Below are 25,265 nucleotides of genomic sequence, written 5' to 3'. Positions count from 1 at the left end.
AGCCAAGAAAGGAACATGAGGAGTATAGGATGTTCTCCAAGGGAAGGAAGAGCAATCTAATACCCATCATGCCTGCTTTGCCCAGCACAGCAGTGTCCTCTGCCGTGCTGCTTTACTGGGAGCCTTGTATTGAGTGAGAAGACCTGTTAAAATCTTCCAGGCAGCATTCATGTTAGATTATTTGAAATGTATTATTTATTATGTCCCTCTTTCTGCTTGATCTTTCACTGTCAACTTCTGCCTCTTGATATCTGAATTTTAAAAAAGGATCTGAGTCCTACACTTCTCTCTCTTGCTTGGATTGTAAAGACTGTTTTGGAGTATTGCTTCCAATGACATTTTGAGGAAGTTGGTGCAGATTGGTTGGCTGCTTTGGCAGTATTTCTGCGACCTCTCCTTGCCAATGCTGCAAGGAAGAGAACAGAAGAGAATCGGTGCTTTCCACTATCCACTTTAGTAGTAAAAAGTACAGATTCCACAGATAATGCTTTTTCACACCTCCAAGCAGGTGAGTAATTAGTTTTGAGGTGTAACAAGAAACCACAGGCATGTAATCTGTACTGGAACAGGTTTGTTGATAAAGAGACAATGGTGTGGTTGATCAGGAAAGCCCTTCTCTAGGAGCAGCTACTAAAGTTTACTCTAATAGTGCTGTGCTTTGGACACTTACGTTAGTTTTCATTGTGAAGTTAGTTACAGTGGGAAAAGACATTTGTTCTGCAGACATAGCAGCACCTCATATAGCTATATCTGTCTCATGTGAAAACCCACCCTTGCCTGTCTTCATGCAACATATGTAATACTTACATTTTAGCCAAACATAAAATGAGGATGTATGTGTAGCAACAGTATAACCATGTATCTCTCACAGTGTCTCTGATTGCTACTCACAGAATACAAGCAGTGTTGTCAATGATCTAAAGACACAAAAGTACCCTGTCTTGAAGGATCAGGAGAGCTGTCATAGGGCAGGCAGTGTCTGGACTGTGATGCTTAGCACAGGTAGAGTCTTTCACTGAAGTATTTGCACAAAGAGAAATGAATTAGGAACCTAAGGAAGTTTGAAAGTCTCGCAGTAATTTTTAAAAGAATTTTTGAAGGAAGAATAATGGCATAATTATAAAACACTTGAGGCAAATACTATACAATCACGCATCATGACCCATTTTATCTCCAGCAGGATGCAAGTGAATATATTAAGTTTTTTTCTAAACAACAGTACATAAAGCAAGATTTTCTTCACGGTACAAGTATTTCTTGCTGGTACTGTGTCATTATTTAGTGTGGTATTTCCTTGGTCAAGAATAATAAAGGCTTATATAAAAAGACTTAATTAAAAAAAACCCAAATAAAACAATCATTGTATATTTAATTATAGCAAGCAGTTTTACAAACTTATAAAAAGTCTCTTTTGGGAATAGACATTGAAATATTTCAAAAGTCAGGAATTCTTTTCTGGTTTTATAGTGGATTATATACTGAGCTTAGAACTTTGGCCATAAATATGTTTTTCCTGGTGCACAAGCTATGTAATAATTTTGTGGGTGCCTGATCACAAGCTTTGGGCATAAAGGAAACTAGTCAAGGCCATTATAGCTTGAATTTAACATGTTTGGATAGGCATCATCTGTGGCTGCCCAGTGCCGAGCACTGATGTCATTGCCTCTGTGGTTTGGAACCGCTGGGCCATAGGGGTGCCTACCCCCTGAGTGAGCAGAGTGTGCAGCTCCTGGGCTTCTGCTCCCTCTCATGCAGCGTGCCAGAACAGGTGTGGGGCTACCTGGAGTGATGCCTTTGGTGGCTCTCTGCAGGGCCAGGCACACTGACCACGGCGTTTGGGTCTCTGGTAGGGGTCTGTGTGCTCAGGGCAGGGAGAAGCTCCTCTGAAGGGCTGCTGAATGCCTGAGTTAGTCTCTGGTGCTCAGCAGTTCTCTGGAGGATCTGGCTTGCATTTAGGCAGTGTGAATACCTCTACTGTATACTCATACTTGGTTCAGAGAAATAGCATTTCCCCTGAGCTGTTTTATTTCTCAAAACCAGGACTGTATCAGATTTTCCCCCAACTGCTGAACAGTAGCATTAATGTAGTGTGTTATTTATTCTTTTGACATGTTTTTATTTCATGGAAAATGTCTGTGTTAGGCTTGAAGCTGGGTATGAGTTCCTGGATCCCTTTCAGAATTCTGTTAAATCTGGAAATAAATCAGGTTACTTTGTTCTACTATAAGCACATTCGGCTTGGCTTTCACATGAGGTGTTGTATGGGTGAATGAGCCCAGAGCACTCCAGCTGGTGCAACAGCTTTATTTATGCAGAGTGATGGCATGAAAGGGTTTTGGAAAATGCTTTTAATGGCTTCAGGATTTATTTGTATTGCTATTGAACCACCAAACTGCTTAAAATTCTTACTCACTTCACTTGTGTTTTCTAGTGACAAACTGTGGGCTCAGGTGATGACCCGGTTAATCAGGAAACTGGTGGTTGGAAACACAAGAGTAGAGGTTTCCTTGGACTCTACTTACATGTTCCTAGCATTTAGCATGTGGCAGTAAAGCTTCCACAGTCTTTCTTTTCATAATGTGAAATAGTTTTTTGCCCACATGGTGATGCTTTTATATCTCAACTTTAAAATGCTTTGTGTCTTCATAAAATGATAACATGTACTTTCTCACTTCTGCAACACATTTTATCATCAGTGAAGGATTAGCTGGGTGACTTCAGCATGTATTTCATGTCCTCTTTAGTCTTAATATTTTTCCCCCAATGGATTTTTTTTTTAAAAATCACATTTTGTTACTTGTGTGAGCGTGCTGAATTTTACTTTTTCATAGATTTTAGTGACAGAATTGGCAGATTATGCAAAGTAGACAGGGTGTCAGTAAAATCGAGTATGTAAGTATATGATACGTACCTTGCAGCTTCTTCCTAAGCATAATTTCTTATGCAGGCAGTTTTGTCAATGGGTTGAAAAACATCTCAGAAAGCAGGTTGGGAATTTCACAGTGAGGAGGAAATATCCTCCTCCTGGCCCAAGATAAAGTAGAAATTTTGTAGAATAGGTGTGGTCTTGTCCAACTGGGAAAGTAAAGTGTCAGGGAAATATTTTCAATGCAAAACAGTGTTGAACTTCATGTGTAAGTATGTTATAAACACATACATGGTAGTTAACTGGTGATGCAGTAAGTGTAAAGCAAGTGGCAATATATAATTCAAATTTAACTTGTCTAATAACAAATGAAGCATTTGTGTGGAAGTATCTCCCTCTGGTCTATTAAGGGATTCATGGCTCCACAAGATCCCTGTTTTGCTCAGACCGTGCCTTTGGATATGAAGGGAAAACTTAGTTGTTGAGTGAGAGTCACTAATTGAGCAATTGGAGCTAATCATTCCCTTGGTTTAGCAGATGAAACACTAATTTTCCTTCCAGGAGTAGCCAGAATTACCTGTTTGTACAGTGCCGATCTAAAACCTGAATTAAAAACTTTAAAATTGGCTCTGGTTTGGTTTGAATATGATGTTGGCATTCCTGATTCAAGTAAGTGATGTTGATGATGGTACAGGGTTGCCAGGTAGGGGTGGTGAAGAACAAAGTGAAGACAAGTCTCTAGAGGTTGGGAAACAGTCACAGTCAGTCCAAAGAGTAACTTGTATGAAGAGGTTTCTGAGGAGTTCCTTTGAGAGGGTGAGTTTAAGAGGTTTTGCTTACTTAATTGCTTGCTTATGTATGTACAATGGCTTCGCTTGCTTGTGCGAGACGCAAGGAAGGAGAAATGTTTCTTGCCTGCCATCAGTTTCTAGTGCAGTGTTGTCCAGAAACATAACACAAAGTGAATCAATATGCCTACTGACTTGCTCAATATCACTGATGGCCATCAAAAGTAATTGTAATGTTGTGAGTTGAAATAAAGTACTTGTAGACCAGATTGGTTTAATTCGCAAGCAGTCTGTATCTGTGCTTAAGGGATGAGGATTTTCACAGAGGCAATTGGAAAAGCACAGATTTATCTATTGCTGCACTTGCTGGTAAATCTACTGACAGGTGTGTGACTGAGGAAAAAAGATAACACACATGAAATTTGTGCAGGGTGGGACCGTTCTTTGCTGACATCTGGCAGAAGAATTGGAATCTGGGACAGCTGCTTGTGCCACAGAATTGCAGACAGTTTTAGGACCTGAATGCAATGAAGATAAATGAGCTCCAGTTGGAAGCTGAATGGCCTTAAAGCCAGAAATGAACGTGGGCACTCTGAATGCTGTACTGATAGGCTTGCAAGAGGTGTTTTTTATCCTATACAGTCATAAATGCTCATTATTCTGGACTTCAGGCGACATTATTGGCATACTGAATAGTTTGAGTTTTTAAAGCTTTGTGTTACTGCTCAGGTCCCTAAATTTGACATTGGTTTCAGGCTATAGCTAGTTTGGTGTTAACTAAATGTATGCTATTGCTTTACAAACCTGAGCACTTAGTCTATCCAGCTGCATAACCATCCCACAGAAACAGGGTCATGGGAAAAGAAAGTGTTATTCAGAGGTTTTCGGAGTCTGACCAAGATGGGCAACTTTGTGGGGTCTCTTCATTTCAGTACAGATGAATTTTATTCTTTTAGAGATTACTCTTGCATAGCTGAGGGAATTTCTTATTGCTGCAGATTTTAGAAAGTCTGCAGAATGCTGAGGAATCTGATTCTTAAGACTTGCTTCTGCAAGTAGTCTCTGTCTAATTTTTGATAGGCAGCCATGGTGTTTTCTTGAGCAGGCAGGTTTTTCAAGGTTAATTTTCTGCATCTTTAGGGACAGGAAAAATGAAAAAAAAAATAAAAGATAAATCTGTGCTTAGAAGGTTAAGGACTTCACCCTCCATCCCCTTTTCCACTGACTGTGCAGGGGACTAGGCATGACCTATCTTCTTGCTGATCTTGGTCTTGAGCCTCTCTACTTCTGACTTCATGAAGCAGCCATCACTTGCAATGTTAACTTTTTTTGTTTTGAGCTAGAAGACAGTCTGCAGAAAAATGGTACAGAAAAATGGAACTTTTATTGCCTTCTTTCTGTATCTGAATAGTGTGGATGTGAGCAGAAAGGGCAGACAAGAAACTGAACACAAGTCCCTTCAGCCGCAAGGTTTCCTTTAAAGTCTGAGTCAAACTTAGTCTGCTGGGTGCAAGCAGAGAAACACACACCCAGCACCTGTGTCTGTACTACTGCCCTTCAAGCTTGAGCTATTTTTCTATTAAGAACTTTTCTCATTTCTTTGTGTCTGCAAAAATGCTGGGTTTTATCAAAGAAATTATAGGTTGGACTTCGTTGATCCTTTTAGGTGCCTTCCAAGACAGGATATTCTATGAATCTGTGATTTACATGAATAATTTAAATTTTTTTTAGTCATCATATTTGCTTTGTACAGTTCTACCAGGGACTTGTGGAAATTAAGTGGGATAATGCCTTGCAGTATAAAAAAGCGATCTGTATTGGTCCTCTCTCTGCTTCCCATCACTTCAGACTGAATTTTGGTGTCAGGCTTTCTGGTCCTTTTGCCTTGTTATATTATTGCTGTTTTTTAATACGAGTTCAAGATACTTGATTTCATTTTTATGGTAATTCTGATGTACTAATGAAAAGGCAGCATCACTGACGATTCATGCTGCATGTATAGAATTTTCTCTTACTGAAGGTGTACAGGTCTGCTATGTGCTTTTGGTAGGGCTATACTCACACAATCCCACTGTGCCTCAGGCTTCCCCAACTTTAAGAGGAGTGTACTGAGCACTGTGCTTCCTTCCATTTCGTGCTGTGGAAATGTGTCATAAAGGAAAGGAAAAAACGTGGAAAGGGCCTAGATAGGTGGTACCATTGTCTCCCATAATAGGAGCCTTCAGGCTTTGGGAGCCTCTTGCATCAAAATCTGAGCCCTGCTCTGACCTAAAGAGCAGAGTAGGTGAGAGATCACAGTGGCATCTATTCCAACAGATTGCTTCTGTTTTCCAAAGTATTTTGTGATTTTTGTAGCCCTTTATTCCTGCCCCAATCCCAACAAGTGCTGTTAATACGTGTAGCTCCCGTTAGACTGAGTAAGTTTGATACTTTTTTCATCCTGCCAAAGAAAAATATGTGGAAAATTTAATTGGCCAGAGCCTTTCTGATGATATAAAATGCTTTGAACATGGAAAACTAAGGTGGCTTTATGCTGAACCATATTGTGGCTTTGTCCAGCTACTACATCTCTACAGACCTTAAATTTTTAATCTAGGCATTTAGTATCTGTTTAAAAGGGTTATTAAGTGTGATTAGAACAAAACAACATCTCCTAATCTATCTAATGGCAGTTGTAGGGGGTTTTTGTGCCTTCCAGGTACTGTAAGTAGAGAAAGCTTGAGTCAGCCCAGTGGCCTGACAGCAGCTGGCTAGGCTTAGCTCACCCTGGCATTGGGTTTTCCAGCCTGCCGAGAGCTGATTTAATTTGCTAACCCAGCCAAGAGCAAAACATGGAATTGTTTTCTTTTGAGTTAGGGAGGTGCTGTGGCTCAGTCTGGGGAGGGTGAGAGTCAGTGCCCAGCACCAGGCAGGACTGTATGGGTGGTAGCTGGGAAGGAGCAGAAGGGGACAGGACTCCCCCGTGGGCAGCTCTGCTGTCTCACACAGGTTAGGATACAGGTGCATTCTCTGCAGTGGACTCTGTCCATGTTGCAGGTGCTGCAGTGTTACTGAGAAGGGCACTGACATCCAGTGAACTTTCAGCTGAAACAATAGACTTGATTTTGGCCCTGGGTTTCAACAGCTCTGAGAAAGAGCAGGCAGAAACTCTTAATTTTCAGAGTTCAGATGAATCCTCTTTTGTTTGCCACTCTCTGCTCATGTACTGGTTGTCTGTCTCCACATATGTTTTGCTTAGATCTGCATATGCTAGAGTCTGGTGACTGCTGCTCTTTCTTTTTGATTAATACCTTCTCCAATTTACTGTTCTCGTTCTACTAGAGTGTCTTTGAATTTCTCTATCATTTGTCCAAATCTGATCCATCTCTTCATCATGACAGACATTAGGCATCCTAATCCCCTCAGGTTTGCTCAGTGTTTGCTTTATACTCTTCTGTGGCATTCTGTGACCTTAATTAATGGTCTCCTAGATCAAAGGGATATAGAGAAAGGTGTACAGCTTGACTGATGTACTTTGTTATTTTAGAGAGGGTAATTTTTAAGGCCTCTTACATAAAGGTACAGTAAAAATATTATGCTGATGTTATGACAGCAGCATAGTGTGACTAGTGTCACTATGAAAAAGACTCTAAATAACTTTCAGTGCAGCATGCTGATGTTTAGATGTATAGGTTAAAAAATGAAAGGCCTTCTTTTAATTTTCCAAGTAACAGATGCTTGTGATCAGCCAATGGTTCTTAGATTTTGCTTTCAAATGAAAGCGTGCGTTTATAACCGAATGGTTCAATATATATGTAAAACAAGAATTTCTATATTACTAACTTAATAAAAAAATATCTCAGCTGTATATATGGAGAGGTTCTGCTTGTATCTTTCCTCCATGATATTTTTGGCTCCTAAATTTGCGTGGGTTTTATGTGTTTCGTTAGGTTTATTGGCTTGTCTGATTATGTGTGTGGGCCACTGTATCATCAGTCAGAAGAACATTTATAGAAGGGTTCAATGTCTGTAATATTTCCTTGCATGGATTATTTAATGGTATCACTTGAACTGATTGGGTTGATTTCTGTATTTTCTGATTTAATGGAAAGAAAATAGCCAGAAAATTCTGTAGTAGTGACACAGCAGTCCTGTCTGCCCCCTTGGTGCTGTCTGGGATGTGAGGTGACTTCAGAAGAGCTCTTACTCAGACCAGAATCTTTGTGCACTTCTAGACTGGGTGCCTGTGCTACCTTTTTAGATGACCCTATGCACTCCACACAGAGGAAAAACAGATTTATTTGCAAAGGGACCTGGAGTCTTTCTAGGTAGAGCTTAATGTCTCTTCTGGAATTCATGCCTTGAGTTGCAGCTTTCTTGTTGGCACTGCTTGCCCTATAAAAAGATTTTATTAAATTATTTTTTAATAATGAGATGAATATAATTGTTTCTTCATAGATTTTTAGATTGCAATGATAATTGAGGAAAAATTTGCCTCTCTGGTAGTGGTTGGCATGGACTTGGGTAGGTTTCACTCTGACCTTGATAGGCAGGTTACTGCTGAATCGTTGCAAAAGCTTGCCTGCATTTTTTTCTTCTCCTTCACTTGTGCTCGTTGAGCTGATATTTAGAAGTGTGGGATCCATAATTTTTAATTCCCTTCCTTCTCAGCTAACATCTCTTTTAATCCAAGAGCTGTTTCAAAATTTTTTACGCCTAGGTATTTGCAGTGTAAAAAATTGGTGGGAACAGATTAGTCAGGACATGAAGAGTAATGTGTAGTAAACAGTGTATCCTGCCAAAGACAGGGCTGTTTTTATTCTATCCTTTTCGTGGGAACTGGTTTCTTATTACCTCTCACTGTTCTTTGTAGTATCCTGTAGCACTGGTGGTGCATTCACAAGTTCATAGGCTGTCTTGTGCTTCCTTTTTTTCCCATATGGGCTTCTCAGTAATTGTAACCTCAGAGTTAAAGCCAGGCAGTGATTGGCAGTACTCTTCTTATGCTTATGCTGGAAAGTTACATTTCCATTTGTGCCCATCTGTGTGCTACATCTTTTGGTCATTGATCACCGTATAAAAGTCATGCAGAATGAAAATGCATTTTCCAAGAAAGATAAATGGACAGTAGAATTGGGTTTCATGAGAAACCCAACTAGAGTGTCAAAAAGCAAGGAAGGAAAAGTGAAGTAAAATTCTAGTGTGATGTGTAACATTCAACAAGTAAAACTAATGGTGCTTGAATTGAAAAAGAAGGTTCAAAGTTGTGCCAATAATGAAGAATTTCCCAATCAGTGTTGGCTTTTTTTCTGGCCTTCCCAGTAGTGTGTCCTCACAGTTCTTGGCTCATCAGTGTGATCAGGCCAGGCCCCAGGTCTAGAGCAGCTCTGGTCCCCTATTGTATAATTGGTGTCATCTTGTACCCCTTGGCTTTCCTGCTTTGCAGACCCTTATCAAGGTGGCTGCTGCAAAGGGCCAGAGAAGGCTGGAAGGGAAAAGTGCTGATGTAACCAAGAGAGAATGATGGTCAGCAAGTGCTCAGCTGTCCCACATGCTCACGTCACCTTCCCATCTTCTCTCGGAATCCTGTCTGGGGGTGATAACAGCCTGATTCATAAATAATTAAAAATTTACATAATTAATTGAAATCTGGATTCTGTTGTGCTGTATTTCCGATGTGGTCTTGTTTACTTTTCCAGGAGAAAAGTAATAATTTTCCCTTGTGGAGTACCATAGCCTGTCTATCAGCCTCATACCCAGGAGGTGATTAGCCTGTATATTTTGAAAAGTATAAAGTTTGCCTGATTTTCTTGTCTTCATATGAGACACTAAGAAAAAATTGAGATGGCTCTTACTTTTTGTTAATGGTCATACAGTTTACCACCTGTAAGCATATCTACCATGATGCTTATGTGCAAAACATCTTCTTTATGACTGATATGGTCTTCTTTGCCCTTACTCTTTTATCAGATATAAGAAACGTGTTTCCCGAAACATGGGTGAAACTGAGCAGAGACCAACAGCAGGATCCCGCCTAGGAGCTCAGGAAAATGCTGGGATCAGTACTTTGGAGCATGGACAGAAACCACCTATGACACCTCCAGGAAAACTTGTCTCTATCAAAATTCAGATGCTGGATGACACACAAGAAACTTTTGACATTCCGGTAAGGATGTGGAGGTTGTGGGGGGCTAAAGATTATTTAGGCATTTCTGATAATGCATATTCTCAAACCACTTCTCTTTTTATTTCAGCTGTATTCTTTGGCTGATGAATTTGTGTTGCAGAGAAAATGGCTGTTGTGTATATTAGTGCAATATAAATATCAGATAGTGCATTAAATAGATGATAGTGCAATAGAATAACATTAAACAGGGGAGTGAACTGTAGATTACAGTTATTAATTCCATTTCTATTTGAACAGCTTCAGAAGTGGTTAAAGTCAGTGGGATTTTTTTTCTTCAAATGTTACATCAGTGGTTTCCTCTTCTTTCTAAACAGTTGTTGTATTTCTGTGCTGCTGTTTTGCTCTTGATCCAATAAACTGCAGATCTATACAGATTTTTTTTGTCTTTCCTGTGGCAAGTCCTTAGGATATTAACTTGAAATCATCAAAGTTTTCCTTAATTTATATCACTCTTACAAGCACTGAGTACTCTCGCAGAAGTTGAGTGCAAGGAAAGAAGCAAAGAAGTCTCATCTAAAGTTTCTCTGTACCCTGTCGAGATTAATCTAGGTTTGTCCTTGCCAAGGAGACAGAGCTGCTTTAGTGTGTGGCTGTGATCAGTAGAATCAGTTAGAATTAGTTCTGATACCAAGACCGATCCAGTTTCACATGATCTATCTGTTAGTAGCCACTAAGGACTTTAACATGCCATGCTTACACAATTAACAAATAATGTGGTTGAACACTCTTGCTGTTATGAAAATGTACTGGAATATATATTTTTCAAAGTCTTCAGGGTTCAGCAAATAGGAAAACAGAAACCTGAGTTCAGATTTCTTTTGTTACTTGCATTTTCTGTAGCTATGGTAATTTCCATGTCTTCATTGGCTCAGTTTTCCCTTCTGTAAAATGGAGGATCACCAGCGAGATACATAGGTCTTAAGACATATAATGCCCTGGAAAAATGTTATCCCTCTATTAACATGAAGAAATTCTGATTAGGAAAATTATAATTAAAAAAGTGTTTATGATCTTTTTATGACCTGCTTATGAGGTTTCATATGTCTGTTTTCTATGTGTACATGCAGATGCTTTTTGATCTGATCTCTGCTGCTGTTTGTGATCCAGTTGCAACTATGTATTCAGTCTCAAATTTTATTTTAGTGGAAGATAAATTCTCTGGACAGGCAGGTTATATGTAAACTTAACTGACATCAAGTGAAATGCCCATGTATGTAGCAACTTGTTATAGTTCTGTGCCTTTCAGAATGCCTGTCAAATATCCATAGGAAGCAGTCTTTAGGTAAAAGCAGTCTTTAGATAATTGTTGCTGTTCAAAAATGTAGTTATAGTTTAAATAATCAAACACTAATAAAATTTTGGTGCTCTTTTATGTGGTATAAATGTCTCTATTATTCCAGAGACAAGTTTGGGGTATTTTTAACTCATCTGTAAGTGCGAATTCACTGTATTTTGAAAATTGAAAATGGTGTGCAGACACTTAACAGAAACCATTTTGAAATTAGGTCTCTTTCATTAAATTGTTTAGAAGAAAATATAAGATCATGTGGATGTAGTGCACCCTGTATTGTTTCTGGGAGTTCAAGAAAACAGTATTTTTTGGTCTTTAATATTAGAAGATATCAACATTTAATTTGTTTTTATCTTCAGCAACACCTCGAAGACCTGGGGATTTTACCAACTCTCTGTTGAGATCACTTCAATATGATTGCTTTTACAGATTTTTATTTCATAGCCATCAGTACTTAAGGAAATCCCAGTTGGTTTGAAAGTCAAACCTTGTAGTGAAATATTCAGGATGCCTAGATCCAAAATCTTTTACAGCAGATCTTTTCTAAAGCCTTTTGTCTTCAACCTATGCATAGTCAAATGAAGGAATACATGTTGTTTTCAGTCTGCTCTAAAATATATTAATTGTTTTAGTCCCATCTCACAAAACTGAGTAAGTTTTGATACATCTAAATTGAGGTGTTTATTCATGTTGGAAACCCCATATTCCTATTTATAAGCGTCATGTTTTAAGCCAAATTGGTGCAGTTTACACAGAAAAGGAAAGTGATACCATTTTAACAAAATATTTTAGGAGCAGCAAGTGTGGCCGTGGGCAGAAGATGTTAAACATATATGCCTAAGCACATCTGTGGGTTTGCTTTTCAGTGGAGAATTAAAGACTTTTTGCGTGGTTGAAGATCTGAACTACACTTCCCAAAACCTGAGCTGCTACAATGATGAAAATAACTTTGCAAATATGATACAAGTATAAACTGAGGAGGATTTGTATATCCTACAATTTCAGGAATTTTGTGGCACAAATCTCTCTGTGTTACCAAATGAGCCAAACTTCGGGGGATTTTATTGATGCTTGTAGTGTGTCTTGTAGGATGGTATGAAGTTTAATGATGCCAATTCATTATTTGCTTATGAATTCTGTAAAAATGGAAACAGATACTGGTGCTACTTCCTCCTGAGTTCGGGGGAACTAGTGAAGTAGTTGAGACTGTCCATCTGTCTAGTCCTACCTCTGTACTACTTTTGTTATACCTTCAGTACTACCACCCCATTAGCTGTAAGACCATATCTGTGTAGTAATTTTATTGGGTTTGTTATTGTTTTGTTTGACTGTTGTCGTGGTTTTAGGTTTTTATTGTGTGCTCATTTATTTTTTCTTGTTTATTTAATTTGGGTTTGGTTTGTTTTTAAATTATATTCCAGGAGACATGATTCAATATCCTTGCTCTTAAGCAATCCCTTTTCTCACATTGTATACAGATGACTTGTGGAACTATGAGTGCCGCATCTATCGGATTTTTATGTCTCTTCTGTATATAACAAAACAGGAGAAAAATATTACCTACTTCAATTACCCCTCAGTGCTGCTGCTCTTTGGGCTGTTTGAAAGTAAGGTAACTCCAGTGTCATTTGAGTTTATAAAGGAAAATTAATTCTTTAGGTGTTAGTGCTTTGATGCCATATAGTCATACAATGTTTGGCCCATTGTATTATGTCTCACAAGAAAAGAGCCCCAAATGAACAAAAAGGAGAGAAGAGACATGCACGCGCCTATATATGGACCCATAAATTAAATTTTTTTTTTTTAATAGGAAAAGCTCCACATAGTATGAGGAGAGATTTTGTATGGGAGACTTGAAAAACAGAAGCTACAATGAAGGCCTTTTCATCAATTGTTGTAAATGCAGTATTGTAAAAGAAAGGGATACATAAGAAAAATCTTTTATGCTGCATGCTGTTAACAAACAATATTTCATTGCAGAATCTTCCAACATTCCTATATTCCTGTATTCCAAAAAGCTAGTGAAAACTTGAATAGATACTCCTGGATCTTTTACACACATCCAGTTAGCTGGTTGGGTACACATGCTTGAAGGAGAAGGGGGAAATGTAGGTACTGCTGTTTAAAAAAAAAGATTACATAATTTTGACTTTGTATTTCCTGCCTTTAACATATAAGGAAAGTACAAAATTCATCAATTATCTTTTTTGAGCATATTTTTGTCTCTTCAGCTTTGAGAAGACAAATTATATAGAACATCCTTCCCTCTTTTAAGTTATTCAACATTTTACAACTGAGTCTCTGTACCTTTAGTTTTTTATCTGCCACAAACTCTCAGACAAGAACTAGATGTCAGCTGCAGTTGAAGGTGATTAGTGCCTGAAAATCAGGCTGTGAGTCAAGAGTTCATGATCATCCAGCACTTGCAGCTGTTGGTCATGATATTGCGTGCAAGTGTGGAATATATTTCTTCCCTGCTTTTTGTTTCTAATTTCTGCTTTGGCTGTATTTACTGAAAAACTAGTTAGATATGCTAAGTGGAGGGAGACTGCAGAGGTCCAAAATACAGCATTCTGTTTCATTCTGTTTCAGCCAGTGTTTGGCTGAGTTATGACCATGTGATAGAATGAGCAAATTTCCTTTCTGCTAGGTAAGAGGACAACAGCTTTAGCTAAAATGACTAATGTGAAGGAGGAAGAACATTTTCTACCTGTGTACACATAATGATAACCATATATGAATAGATCTTGGGCATTTTGAAAGGTTGACACTTCAACCTCTGAAGACTTGCAAAACACACCACTGCAAAACAGAGGTTGTGTATTATATAATAGAAGGTAGAGATGTACAGCTCTGTACTGCTTGATTTTCTTCTGCTTTTGTTTCTCATCTAAGTTAGTTGAAAGAGAACAGGACTGATTCCACTGAGCCATAGCAAAACTTAGATTTTCATATGTTTGTTTTGATATGATCTCCCCTGTAGATTCAAAGCAGTTTAAGTGAAAATGAAATACGGTTTTTAAAGAACAGTAAAAACAGCTGATGATTGCATCTACTTCAGATCCTTCTAGGGAAAAAACCCTTTCATGTTTAGTGTCTACGCCATTTATATTGTATTTACTTTTATAGTTGTTTCATTGCCAAAAGTAATCTGTTTTAAAACTGCTCCTAAAAGCAGAGTCAGTGTTGTTCCTGTCTAGGAAATGCTAAGGACAAGACTGATACTCTTCTTAGACTGCCAGAATGATTTGGTGACTCAGACCAGGTTTAACCCTGACTGATCCATTGCTTGTCACTGATCATATCCTACTCCCTCGGTGAATGAGAGTGATGTGTTTGGGGTGATACTATTGATGCTAAGTAGCACATGAGAGCTGTTTCTTTTTGGCATCAAAGGTGAGATCAAAGTGTGTCACAAGAGGTTAGGATTCTTCTTTTGGTTAGGATCTGATCTCTTTAATTAAAACCAAACCAAGGTCTTCTTTATTGTGTCTGCAAGAGAATAGTTGCTTCCTTTTTGTGGCTGTCTATTGGAATGACCAAAACATGCTTGCCTGTCCAATTACTCAAGTTTATTAAACATCTGTTTTTTGTATTGTGTCAACTTCCTTTCCCTTTGAATGGATGCAAGCTTTGTGAAATATGCAGGGTTGGAAAATGTCATCTGCTTTGGGGGATTAACATGGGTTTCTTAAGCAACAGGAATCTCTTAATGGAAAGCAGGGTAAGAGTGTAATCCTTCATAAACGTCACTTGTAAACATTACATATCAATTTGTTCTTCTCTTGAAAGAGAAAAGCTTCAGATTACCTGAGAATACAGAATAAAGACCAAATGCTCTTGGATCTACAACTATTTATCTTCCACTGGAGTTAGGATGTAGTACCTTGGCAGGGAATTTCTCTGCCTCAGTCCCAAATTTTTCGGAGAGAAGGACTTCATAATCCTGTTGGGGGTCTTTTCCTTAAGGGTAATGTTCTGGGTCATTTTTTTTTTGTTTGGCTCATTTGGTTTGTTCATGCAGTCATATGGTGGTGGTTCATATTCCCTTTGAGGGGAAAATGCTATCTATTAACTGTGCTCCACCAGCTTCAAGCCAGAATGTGTGCCAGGAAAAGCTAAATATTAGAAGGTCTCAGTAGTTAATAACAAACATTGCATGTGCTTTCTTAAAATTTCCACAAGTGCTGTGTTACCTATTAAATTCGAAATTTCAAGCACAGTTTTATAAATACATGAATTATTTTCTGTAGCATTTGTGGGTTATGATAATTTCCTTGGTCCTAGGTATTTATAGCTCTCCTCAATATACAATTAAAGCCAGTGAAATAAACAATTTAATAAAAAGAGCATGAGACAGTATGGCAATGCAGAAACGTAAAACAGTGTTTTATGCTTTCCTAGCCAGCTTCAACTTCAGTTCAATTATGAATCGCTTTTTTTTCCAGCTTAGGAAGTGAACAGCAGGTCAAATGTCAGTTATTCATCAGTCTGAGACTTTCTTTTCTTCTCGTGCCTGAAATTATTTGGCCATTGCTGTCAGACTATTTCCAGTGAATATCAAGCATTTAAATATTCTCTAATTGTCACACCAGCTCTGCTGGGTCTTCTAAAATTACAAGAAAACCGATTTTTCTTCAACTCTCAAACACATTGGTTGTATTTTTCTCAGCAGAATACTGTTAGTGGTTACCCAGTAAACTGATTTTTCCTGACAGATGTTTAGAATGTCTTTGTTGAAAGACAGGGTATTTTAGTGATGTGTGTTAATAATTTATGTGCTTTTCAAAGTGGGAGAGAGAATAATCCACAAGCAAACTTCTGTAACCTGAGGCAGCAGACTGATTAAATTGCTGATTTCTTTATAAAGATTCTGTAGAATGAGTAGAATAAGTGGGAATGTAATTTTAAGTGCCAACAAATCCAGTCCATTCTCAGACTAGATTGGTGTATTTGAAGATAACTGGGAAATGCATGTAATTTTCTTGAATGAATTAGCCTAACTTGTAATCATGGAAGGCTTCTCAAATATTGCCTTTTCACCTCTCTTGCTGAGCTGACTCACCAAGTCAGGCACCAGTAGTGTGTGAGGCAGCACAAGGCAGAGGATAGAGCTGACGCAGGAGGGGTGTGGATCCTCTGCTGTGCATGCAGAGGCAGTGTGGGAGTGTTTGTGAACTCTACTGCCCTGACTGAAGAGGTCAGTGCTGTGTATTTTGGTAGTAGTGTCTACACCTCTGAGTTGGTTTGCACGGTACTGGTGAGGCTGGATTGATGATCTGTGCGGGGAGCATGAGCATCCTCCCCAGTTACAGGGTGTTTCCTTGGGCCACCTGTTGGGAGGTGACAAATGTCCAAGGAACAGTAGGAGGTGTTGGCCATCTCTTCAAACTGTACATGTAGGGGTGTCTAGTGATACAGACTCTGATTTTGCTACCTCTATGTTTTCCTGTTTCAGGGGTGATGGGAGGGATGTTCTGTCTCTGGTCAGAGGCAGGAGGAGAGCTGAACTGCCTCTTGTGTGCATCCTTCCCCTGAGACTGAGGTTCACCTCTTCCATCCTTGAAATGTTTAAAAGCTAGATGTCAAAGCCTCAGCTAATTATTTTCATCCATACTAGGGTGAAAGCATGGTACATTGAACAGGCTGCTCATCGTGCCTGTCTCAAATATGTATTTTAGAATGGGATTAATTGCTCTCTGGAGGTGCTTCTATGTCCCTACGTTGCATTTATCTGTTCCAGTAGTAACAGGAAGTCATAGAATCATTTGGGTCAGAAAAGGCCTTTAAGATCTTTGAGTCCAACTGTATTTATGTAGCATTTAACTATAAAACAGAATCATACAGTTTAAAAAACTTCAAGGAAAAATGCTGTGGTGTATTATTTGTAGAACCAGTAGATGTGGATCCCTCATACCTGGAACAGATCAGCTGTTTATCAGGATAAGGAACACTCTCACCACCTGCATGCAGTCAAATGGATATAATGGTTATCATCATAAATAAAACTCAGCAGAATCAGCAGCCAGACAGGATTGAATGCAAAATGGGAGAGGAAATTTCTGTTCTTTTTCTCCCAGCAGTGCCTGCTATGGGGATTGTCCTCTCACCAAGCTCCCCTCCATATCACTTAACTTCGGGAAGAGTGTAAAAGTTGGAAAATAAAGTGTGCCATGGAGAAAGAGTGCATTGGTGCTGTGCTGCAGTGATAAACATGCGTGACGTGGTTTACTTAAGCCCATTCTTTCTTAACACAAGGTGGTTGTGCTCAAGTTAGTTTCCTTAGGCTCTTTATGAAAAACAATTGTCCATGGTTCTGGACATATGTTCTGGAGAGGGGAAATAAATGAATGGGATAAACTTCTGGGAGAAAATAGCTGCCTTTCTTCACCTTCTGGATTTAAAAAGTATGTGTTGTCCACAGCTAGAAAAGTGCAGTATAAGTGTGATGCTTTGCCAAGAGCACAATCTCACGTTAGACTTGAGGCATCTTAAAGCACACCCAGTTTATAGTTATGCACTGAGCAAAAGAAGAGAACTTGGGCTCATATGTAAAGTACTACTGGTTTGTGATTGTCATAGAGTATGGTGAATGGCTATTCAGAGCACTGATTTTCAGTATCTTAAATTGCAAAAGCGTATCTGCCTGTAACTTGTTCTCTACCCTGTCTGAGGGATGAAGTGACAAAAGGATACTAAGGATTTTGGGATCCGTGTGCAGCTGCTTTCCAAGCTTGTTCTAAGCAGAAAGCTATCTGTGCAAACAGAGGCTTATGTAGTGCAGGATAAAAGAATAGCAAAATGTTCTAAATTGTCCATTCATTTCCCTTTCAGTTTATTCTCAGTTGATCATGATTATCTATTAACAATTTTTGCCTAATCATAACACAAACTGCTGACATTAGTTCAAGTTCTAGCACTTGCTTTTCTCATTTGTTACCTCTTGTTCTTTCCTTTCTTGGCACTAGAACATGCCCCCTTATACTGCTTATCCTTTTTGTTCTCTCTTCTTCTCTGCAGCTCCTTTGTAACTGCTGGTTCAATTCCTTGCTGTTGGTATTCTCCAGAGAAACAGGAGACAGCAGTGTGGAAAGGTGCAGGAGTCCTGGATTTATCTCCTGGGTCTTTACCCAGCTTCATTCTGTGATGATGTCCTTCCTCAGTGCAGTATCAGGTCTCTGTATTACAAGCCATGTGCAGTGCTGCATAGGGGAGAAAGTGCTCATCACTTGTGAAGGCTGTATCTACAGTCAGAACTAGGGAAGCTTTCTGCAATGGCATAATCACATTCTCATTCATACTCAAACTCTCAGAGTGGGAGGAAATATCCAATTTTTACTTTTAAGATAATTTGTGGTTTGAAAGTGAAATTTGACTAGCTTGAAATTATCTAAAGAAACCTTTATAGCTGAGATGCAGTGATTAAAGCAGTGTGCCTTATGTTAGTACAGTATAAAGGGCTCCACCCATTCCCAGATTTAAAAGCCTTCAGAAACTTACTAATATGCTGCTTACCTGTAAACTTATCTCCACTGCTCCAGTGAGCTGCCTCCACTAGGCTGTGATTACAATACGCACGCACAATTAAATGTTGTCTTTTGAATGCCAATGTGTAAATCACATAAAATGCATGGCTGAAAATGTCTGCCAAAGCTTTTGTGTGTATCTGAATCAGGCTGCCATGTTAAAATCATTCTTGGATAAATATGTCAATTTTTGAATAAAAAGTGATGCATGAGGCATACATCAAGTGCCAGATAACTCAGCAAATACAAACAGCAGTTGCAGAAGTAGATTACAATATCTCCTTTTCTTATGCCCATCCCCAAAATGGAGGCTTTGATAGAAATTGAACAAACATAATGCTGCCAGAATATAAATAGCAAATGGTGAATTATGACTTAGTGCCAGTTTGCTTTTTGATGGCCTGTTGGCAGATGCAAATATTCATGCAGAACGCAGCAGCAGGGAGTTTTTCTTCTCATTTCTTTCACTGTTATCTTACCTGGTTTTCTGGTTGAACCTGGAGTAATTTCTTTTTTCCTTCAATTTGCCTTGCTTTTATAATTCTGATCTTGTTCTCATGCCATTATATTTTCATATGGTTCTTAATGAATTTGCAATTATCTTCGTTTAGTAGATAGTGGGGCAGTATGTATTTGTGTGTAGATGTTGCTTAGCATTCAGAGGCTAGTTCTTCCTGCATGCTCGTCAGTGACTCTTCACATTTCATTGCATCATTCCCTGGTGCAGATGCTCACTTTTATTCCCTGTTGTTGTCTCACCCCCATCTAACATCTCGGTTTTCTCAGTAAATATTCATCTTTGTATCCTCTGTATGGACAGGTCGCATAACACCTTGTAGAGCTCTCTTTCTGATCTTTTGCAAAGAGCACATTTGGGCAGAACAGCAGGTCCTGGATTTGGAGTGACTGAGTGTTAGGGAGCACCTTGCCTTTCTGCTTGCTGGCAGGGATGAGCTGGATCTTCATCCACTTTACCTTGTCTTCAGTTGATTGGAGCTACTGAACATGAGCTAGGTTGTGTTATATGGTGATGTCATCCAGGAGTCTCCTCTGAGAGTGCTGCCTTTCAAAATGAATCTCAGATACAACCATTTTGGTGAACAGAATTGAAGTAAGAGGGATTTTGCAGAATTAGTCAAGGTAATACATGTAAACTGATGTAAAAGAGAATGCTTTGTCAAAGCTTTTATATGAAGATACCACTCAGCAAATATAAAAGAACATTATCAAGTAGTTTTTATTACTGGATTCACAGAGTAGCTCTGCAACCGGAAGTATATGTAGCTCAGTATTCTCTGCTCTTAGATGTTCCAGAGTAATTCAGAAACACCTCTGCAGTCAATAATAAACACATGGTGGCTGGCAAAAGAAAATACTTTTCATGAAAGCACTTGTATACTCACTCATAGCATGAGTGGAGGGGGCCATGCAAGTAGTCTGGTCCAGCTCTTGGCTCAAGGTGTGGCCAGCAGTGAGCAGATTGCTCAAGGTCTCTAAGAAACATTGAACTGTAAAAATTCAGGACTAATGTGTTCTAGAATCTTTTTTTTTCTTTGAGAGCCTTAGTTGGATTTCAGAGTCACTAGTTGAAGATCTGAAACTTTTGAGCCTGTGACCTGTTCTGAGAGAAAAACCTTCAGGTTTTCTGTGTGGCAAATGAGTGTTTTTAGCCGTATCTGTGGGCTTATAATAGAAATAAGGCAGTAGTTGTTTTATAAATGAGAGACATGTCATAAGCTTACTTATGTTCTAGAGTTTGTCAGACCCTTCATCTTAGTAGTTTTTTACTTCATGTCAAAGTGTGTTGTGCTTTGGAAGACTATGGGAGATTCTAAAAACAGAATTCAAGTGGAAAGCAAACTATTCAAGTGGTTGATTGTGTCACAACATGCTCAACTCTGTGACTTTGCCAAAATCTCAGGAAGAGCAAGGTAGAAATAACAAGCTGCAGGAGAGCTCCCTTTGTGAACAGGAGAGACTTTCATAACTGCATCTACTTTAAAAAAGTCAACAAACCCTTCTGAAGATCTCATGATTCACACCAGCTTTGGAAGAGCTAAGTTTTCAGACTTTCTTTTCCTGTGAACACATTGAATTGCTGTTGTTAGAGAAATAGAATTAGGAGCAGGTAATCTTTCTGTTTTTCCTACGTAGGTTGAGTCTAGCCTTTGCCATTTCTTTCTGTATCTGTTCCAAGAAACGAGTTACTTTGAGCAGATATGTATGCCTTTGTAACTTTTGAACAGGTATGTATGCCTCTCAGTGGAGAGGTCACTTCTCTGCAGAGCATTTCAGATCTGTGCTGCTTATGTTTCATCACAGGAAAGATGGTATATACACAACTTAGCCAGGAGAAGTGACAAAAGGTTACTAAGGAAATGGTTCAGCATTTCCTTGGGCTGAGGGAACAAGTCTTTGAGGGTCATCTAACACTGTTGTTGCTTGTTTCACTGAAATGATTGATTTCCTGCATAGGCATAGCTGAGAAGTAAATTCCAAGTATGTTTTGGATATGGTGAGGGTTTTTTTGGGTGGTTTTGGTTTTTCGCTTGAGTTTTTGTTTTTTGGAGGGGGGTGGGGGAGGAGGTTGGTTTGTTTGTTTTTGTTTTGCATTTAGCTTCCATTTAGGATGCCGTGCAGGAAGAAATAAAATGAGAGTTCAAGTCCTCAGCCTCAGTGGTAGTGTTTTACTGACAGTTAAAATGAAGATTAACTCCTTCAGCACTCAGAATTAATTCACTAGCCACTGCCTGTTTACTAATTACTTGAAAATGAAACTTGTTCATCTGACAATAAAGTAGCATGAATGGATTAAATAACTAAAATAGTTAACATGAACTGATTTTTTTGAATCTGTAGATAGCTTAGGTAATAATATTTAAATTTCAAATTTATACATTAGCTAGACATTTTAATGGAAGATGCCTGGCTAATTTGACTGTGAATTATGACTATTTCTAAAGATAAAGAACTGGTCCTCATCTCTTCAAGACATCTCAGTACTACTCACAGGTAATCCATTTGTCCTTTGTAGCCATCAGATCCTCACACTGATATTTCCCAGGTGAACAAATGTCATCAATTTTCACTGTCTTCCTCTGGGGGCAGTTGAAAGCCCCAAAAGACTGGCTAGTGGTTGTGCAAATTCCTTTGAAAAGGTCATGTATGTGGAAGGCCATACCACATCAATGAACTCTCTTTCTGTAGAAACGATCCATGAATTCCTGGGCGCCTGCTGCCATCACTTGTAAACCACTGCACTGGGATATGAAGTGCTTGGGTGTGTATATAGCTCTGGTCCATGGCATATAAGCTGTGTTTAACTCTTCTTCAGTCGTGAGTGTAGAGTTATGGCCCTAAAAGGCACTGTAGCACCAAGTGGAGCTCTCTCTCTCTTAAAGAAAATGCCTTTGCCTTCACTTTCTGGCTTCAGTTTCTTTTACATTCCTTTACTGATATTTAAGGGGACCAGAGAGTGAGCTGTGGCCCAAGGCCCATGATTTTCCAGCTGGGTTTCTGGCTGTGTTTTAGGCTGCTCTAAGGAGAGCTGACTGAGCTATGGCTGGCTTTGAGCAAGGGCTCATCCTGACCTGTGAGTCAGTGTGTCCATTTCTGGACATTGGGGTTGCTCCCTCATCCTCTTTTATTTGCAACTATGAGGATGCAACTAACAACTGTAAGGATACATTTGCATCTATAAGGGTAGCCCTAGGGTACAGCTGAAGATGTGGCAACATCTTCTAGCGTGATGGATAGTAAGCTTGTTGGCTTTGTGTTCTTGCATTTTTTGTGTTTCCCTGATCCTCTCTGATATAATCATTTCATGGAAACAAAAACACTGCACTGAGAAAGGCTGGCTTAACATTTTGTCTCCCAGCCTGCACAAGTGCTCACTCTTCTGCCTTTCTCTCCTTATTCCCCAGCATCCAAAGCCCCTTTTGGATCTGCTGATGCCTCCTACCTCCAAAGTCTTTCTGTGGCAGAAAGTTCAAGCAGTTCGCTTCTTATTTTACTTCCTCTAAATGGATGAAAGTAATATTAATCTCAGCTTTGTAAGGTTTGCACTATTCTGTTTAAAGTGCATCACAGAAATGGGCCAGTTATTATTATCTTTGACGATTGTGTTTTGGTGATTGACTGACTAGAAGAGGGTGAGGTGAAGAAGGATTTGTTTAGAGAAGGGCAAATCTGCTTTAGTGACAGATCAAGTGCAGACAAGAGAATGATGGAAAAAGAGTAGGATAGGTGGGAAAAAGGAGCCTCTGAAGATGCAGAAGTATAAAAAAGCTCACTAAGAGTAGGAGGAAAGCATTATTCTGGACTTGTATTAATCTCTTAACTTAGCTGAATTAATTTTTTTTTGGTCTGTACTTAAACACTGGAGGTGTCTGGTGCTTTTGTGTCTCAAGCATCACAGCATGACAGTCAGGTAAAGGAAGAGCACTAGAAATTAAGTGACTGCACAGTGCCGTCTGTCAGAATTGGAAGCAGAACTCCTCACTTGCTCCACTTTTTAATTGCTGCCTATTGATGCTTGCATTCAGCAGAAAGTTAATGATGCATCTCTTTAAAAATTACTGCAAATTGCAAGTCTGTTACATTAATATAATTAATTTGAACTAAAAGCTGTACCTAAGATTCTGTTAAGGCACAGTTGCATATTAGAGCCATGAAGTTGTATGTGCAACCATAACATAACTGCCTGCTCCTTACTCTCCGTGTTCTGTAAGGGCAGAAAGGGACCAATCTGTTAATTATTTTTGGCATTATCAATGACAGTATGAAATGTATCAATTACCATTCTCAATGTCAGGAGAATGGTCTTTTAAGAAATACGTTGAATCCAAATTACAACAGTCTAAAACATATTTGAGTGAAGAAAATACCTTCATTAAAAATACCCAAAGCAACAAACTCAGCACAGGCCATTTCACATATCCCAAGAGTGGACACTTGACATCCAAAGTGAAACCTAAGGGGTAAATTTAACAGTAAGATGGTGTAAATCAGCTTATGTCAGTTCCATGCTTTTAAATATTGCAAGCTGCTGCAGTTTAAAAAGGAACTCAGGCTTCTGAAAATGCAAGTGATCAACAAAAGAGTGATTTGGGTTTTTTTTAATTTTGGAACCTGTTTGTTTGAAAGGCAGTGTAATGTTTTGAGTTCTCAGAATGGAGCAAGATTGGGGGATTTCTGTTCTCACCAGGCACTTCCTGCCACAGCTGCTTGAGTGAGTTAATCTACTTGGCTTTACATCTGTTCATTGCCTCTCTCCACTGCCCCCATCTCCATACCAGAGCAGGAGCCCTGTGGCTCTCCTGGCCCCTTTTTCCCATTCCAGGCCTCAACTTCTCATTTCCTAGGCTCCTGCCCTTATTTCAGCCTGTTGCCAGCTGCCAGGGAAGAGCTGCCATAGGATGCTGAATGTTGCTTGCTGCGTGAGTGCTGACCTTTGCGCAGAAGAGGGAGAAGGGTGCTGTGTGGCACCTGCAGGACAGGCTGTGTCTAGAAGGCTGGGAAATGAGGCAAGAGTGACTAGCTGGAGCAGGTTTTCCAGCATCTGACTGAAATTACCAACAACGTCATTACCAAATTACTGGAAAGGTAGGCTTCCTGCTGCCATGGCAACTGAAGTTCCAGCGCTGACTGAATTTGTTATTCATGAAGAAAATAAGGTAAGAATTGGCAAATCCTACTTATTCTTCCACACTTTCATTTTCACTTTTTTAGTGATGCAGTGTTTGAGATAGAGACTTTGAAAGGGAATATTCATGTTTAAAACAAAATTGGAAGTCTTTGGTTTTCTTGCAGTCTTTTTAAGAGAATGGAAATGTTTTCACCCTTGTTACAAGAAAGCTTTTATTGAGCCAAACTTGAGCTAAGTATGATGAGAAGACAATGAAACTTGTAAGTAGCTTGAAGGTTTTTCAAGTTCGCCTGAACTTTCATCTGGTGAGCCTTTGTCCTGGAGAGAAAATGTTTGGCTTGAAGGTTAAGATGAATTAGGTGACTTTTGATTATCCAAAGAATGAAGGCTGTGTTTGTGCCCTCGTTCCTGTTTCTTTGCATATGTTTCTTTCATCCATTCAGTCTGTGCCAGTCAAGGAGGAGGACTGTTTGAAGAAGGCACTATAGAGCACTCTGTCTCTCATCCAGCAACAGCTGAATACTTTATGGAAGTATATTAAGTCCTTGACAGGAGAAGGTAGCCAGCTGGCTGCTGCAGCAGGATATTCTTGTTCTCCCTCACAACTGAAAAGGAGGAGTTGGCAGAGTGCCTGCCGAGCTTGCCGGGGAAGAGTGGAGGCACAGGCTCTTGCAGTGTTTTAACTAGGTGGGCTGTTAACCAAAAAAATAAGAGAAGAAAGGACACATTTCAAGTCTGCCCAGGCCACCAACTGGAAAGTGGTAAAGGGTTGCCTGTAATATGAATAGTTACCATCCAAGAGCCTCTGTGCTTTGGGATAGCTTAAGAATGTGGTTACTTTAAGGTCTCAACAAATGAAGTAACTACACTGGTGTTTGTTCTGCTTGAAATATCATGTGGAATGGTGGTGTCTCAATGGTTAGAATAGTGCTGTGACAGTTCTACAAAATCTGGATTCTGGACATAATTTGATTGTCCTTT

The 25,265-nt window shown here is 39.3% G+C and overlaps 1 protein-coding gene across 4 annotated transcripts in view; it reads left to right on the top strand.

Moving 5' to 3' along the window:
- Positions 1-9,603: 9,603 nt before the first annotated feature.
- FARP1 (FERM, ARH/RhoGEF and pleckstrin domain protein 1) overlaps positions 9,604-25,265 on the top strand; it is a 163,130-nt gene continuing 147,468 nt past the window's right edge. For all 4 annotated transcript variants that reach the window (XM_083884765.1, XM_083884764.1, XM_083884763.1 and 1 more), the window contains exon 1: positions 9,604-9,799. In XM_083884765.1, the coding sequence (XP_083740891.1) occupies positions 9,629-9,799 (171 nt within the window). In that variant the 5' untranslated portion in view covers positions 9,604-9,628. The remainder of the gene's footprint in view (positions 9,800-25,265) is intronic.

The sequence above is a fragment of the Zosterops lateralis genome (genome assembly GCF_965231275.1).
Source record: "Zosterops lateralis genome assembly, chromosome: 2".
Lineage (NCBI taxonomy): Eukaryota > Metazoa > Chordata > Aves > Passeriformes > Zosteropidae > Zosterops > Zosterops lateralis.
This window is presented reverse-complemented; position numbering and strand designations above follow the sequence as displayed.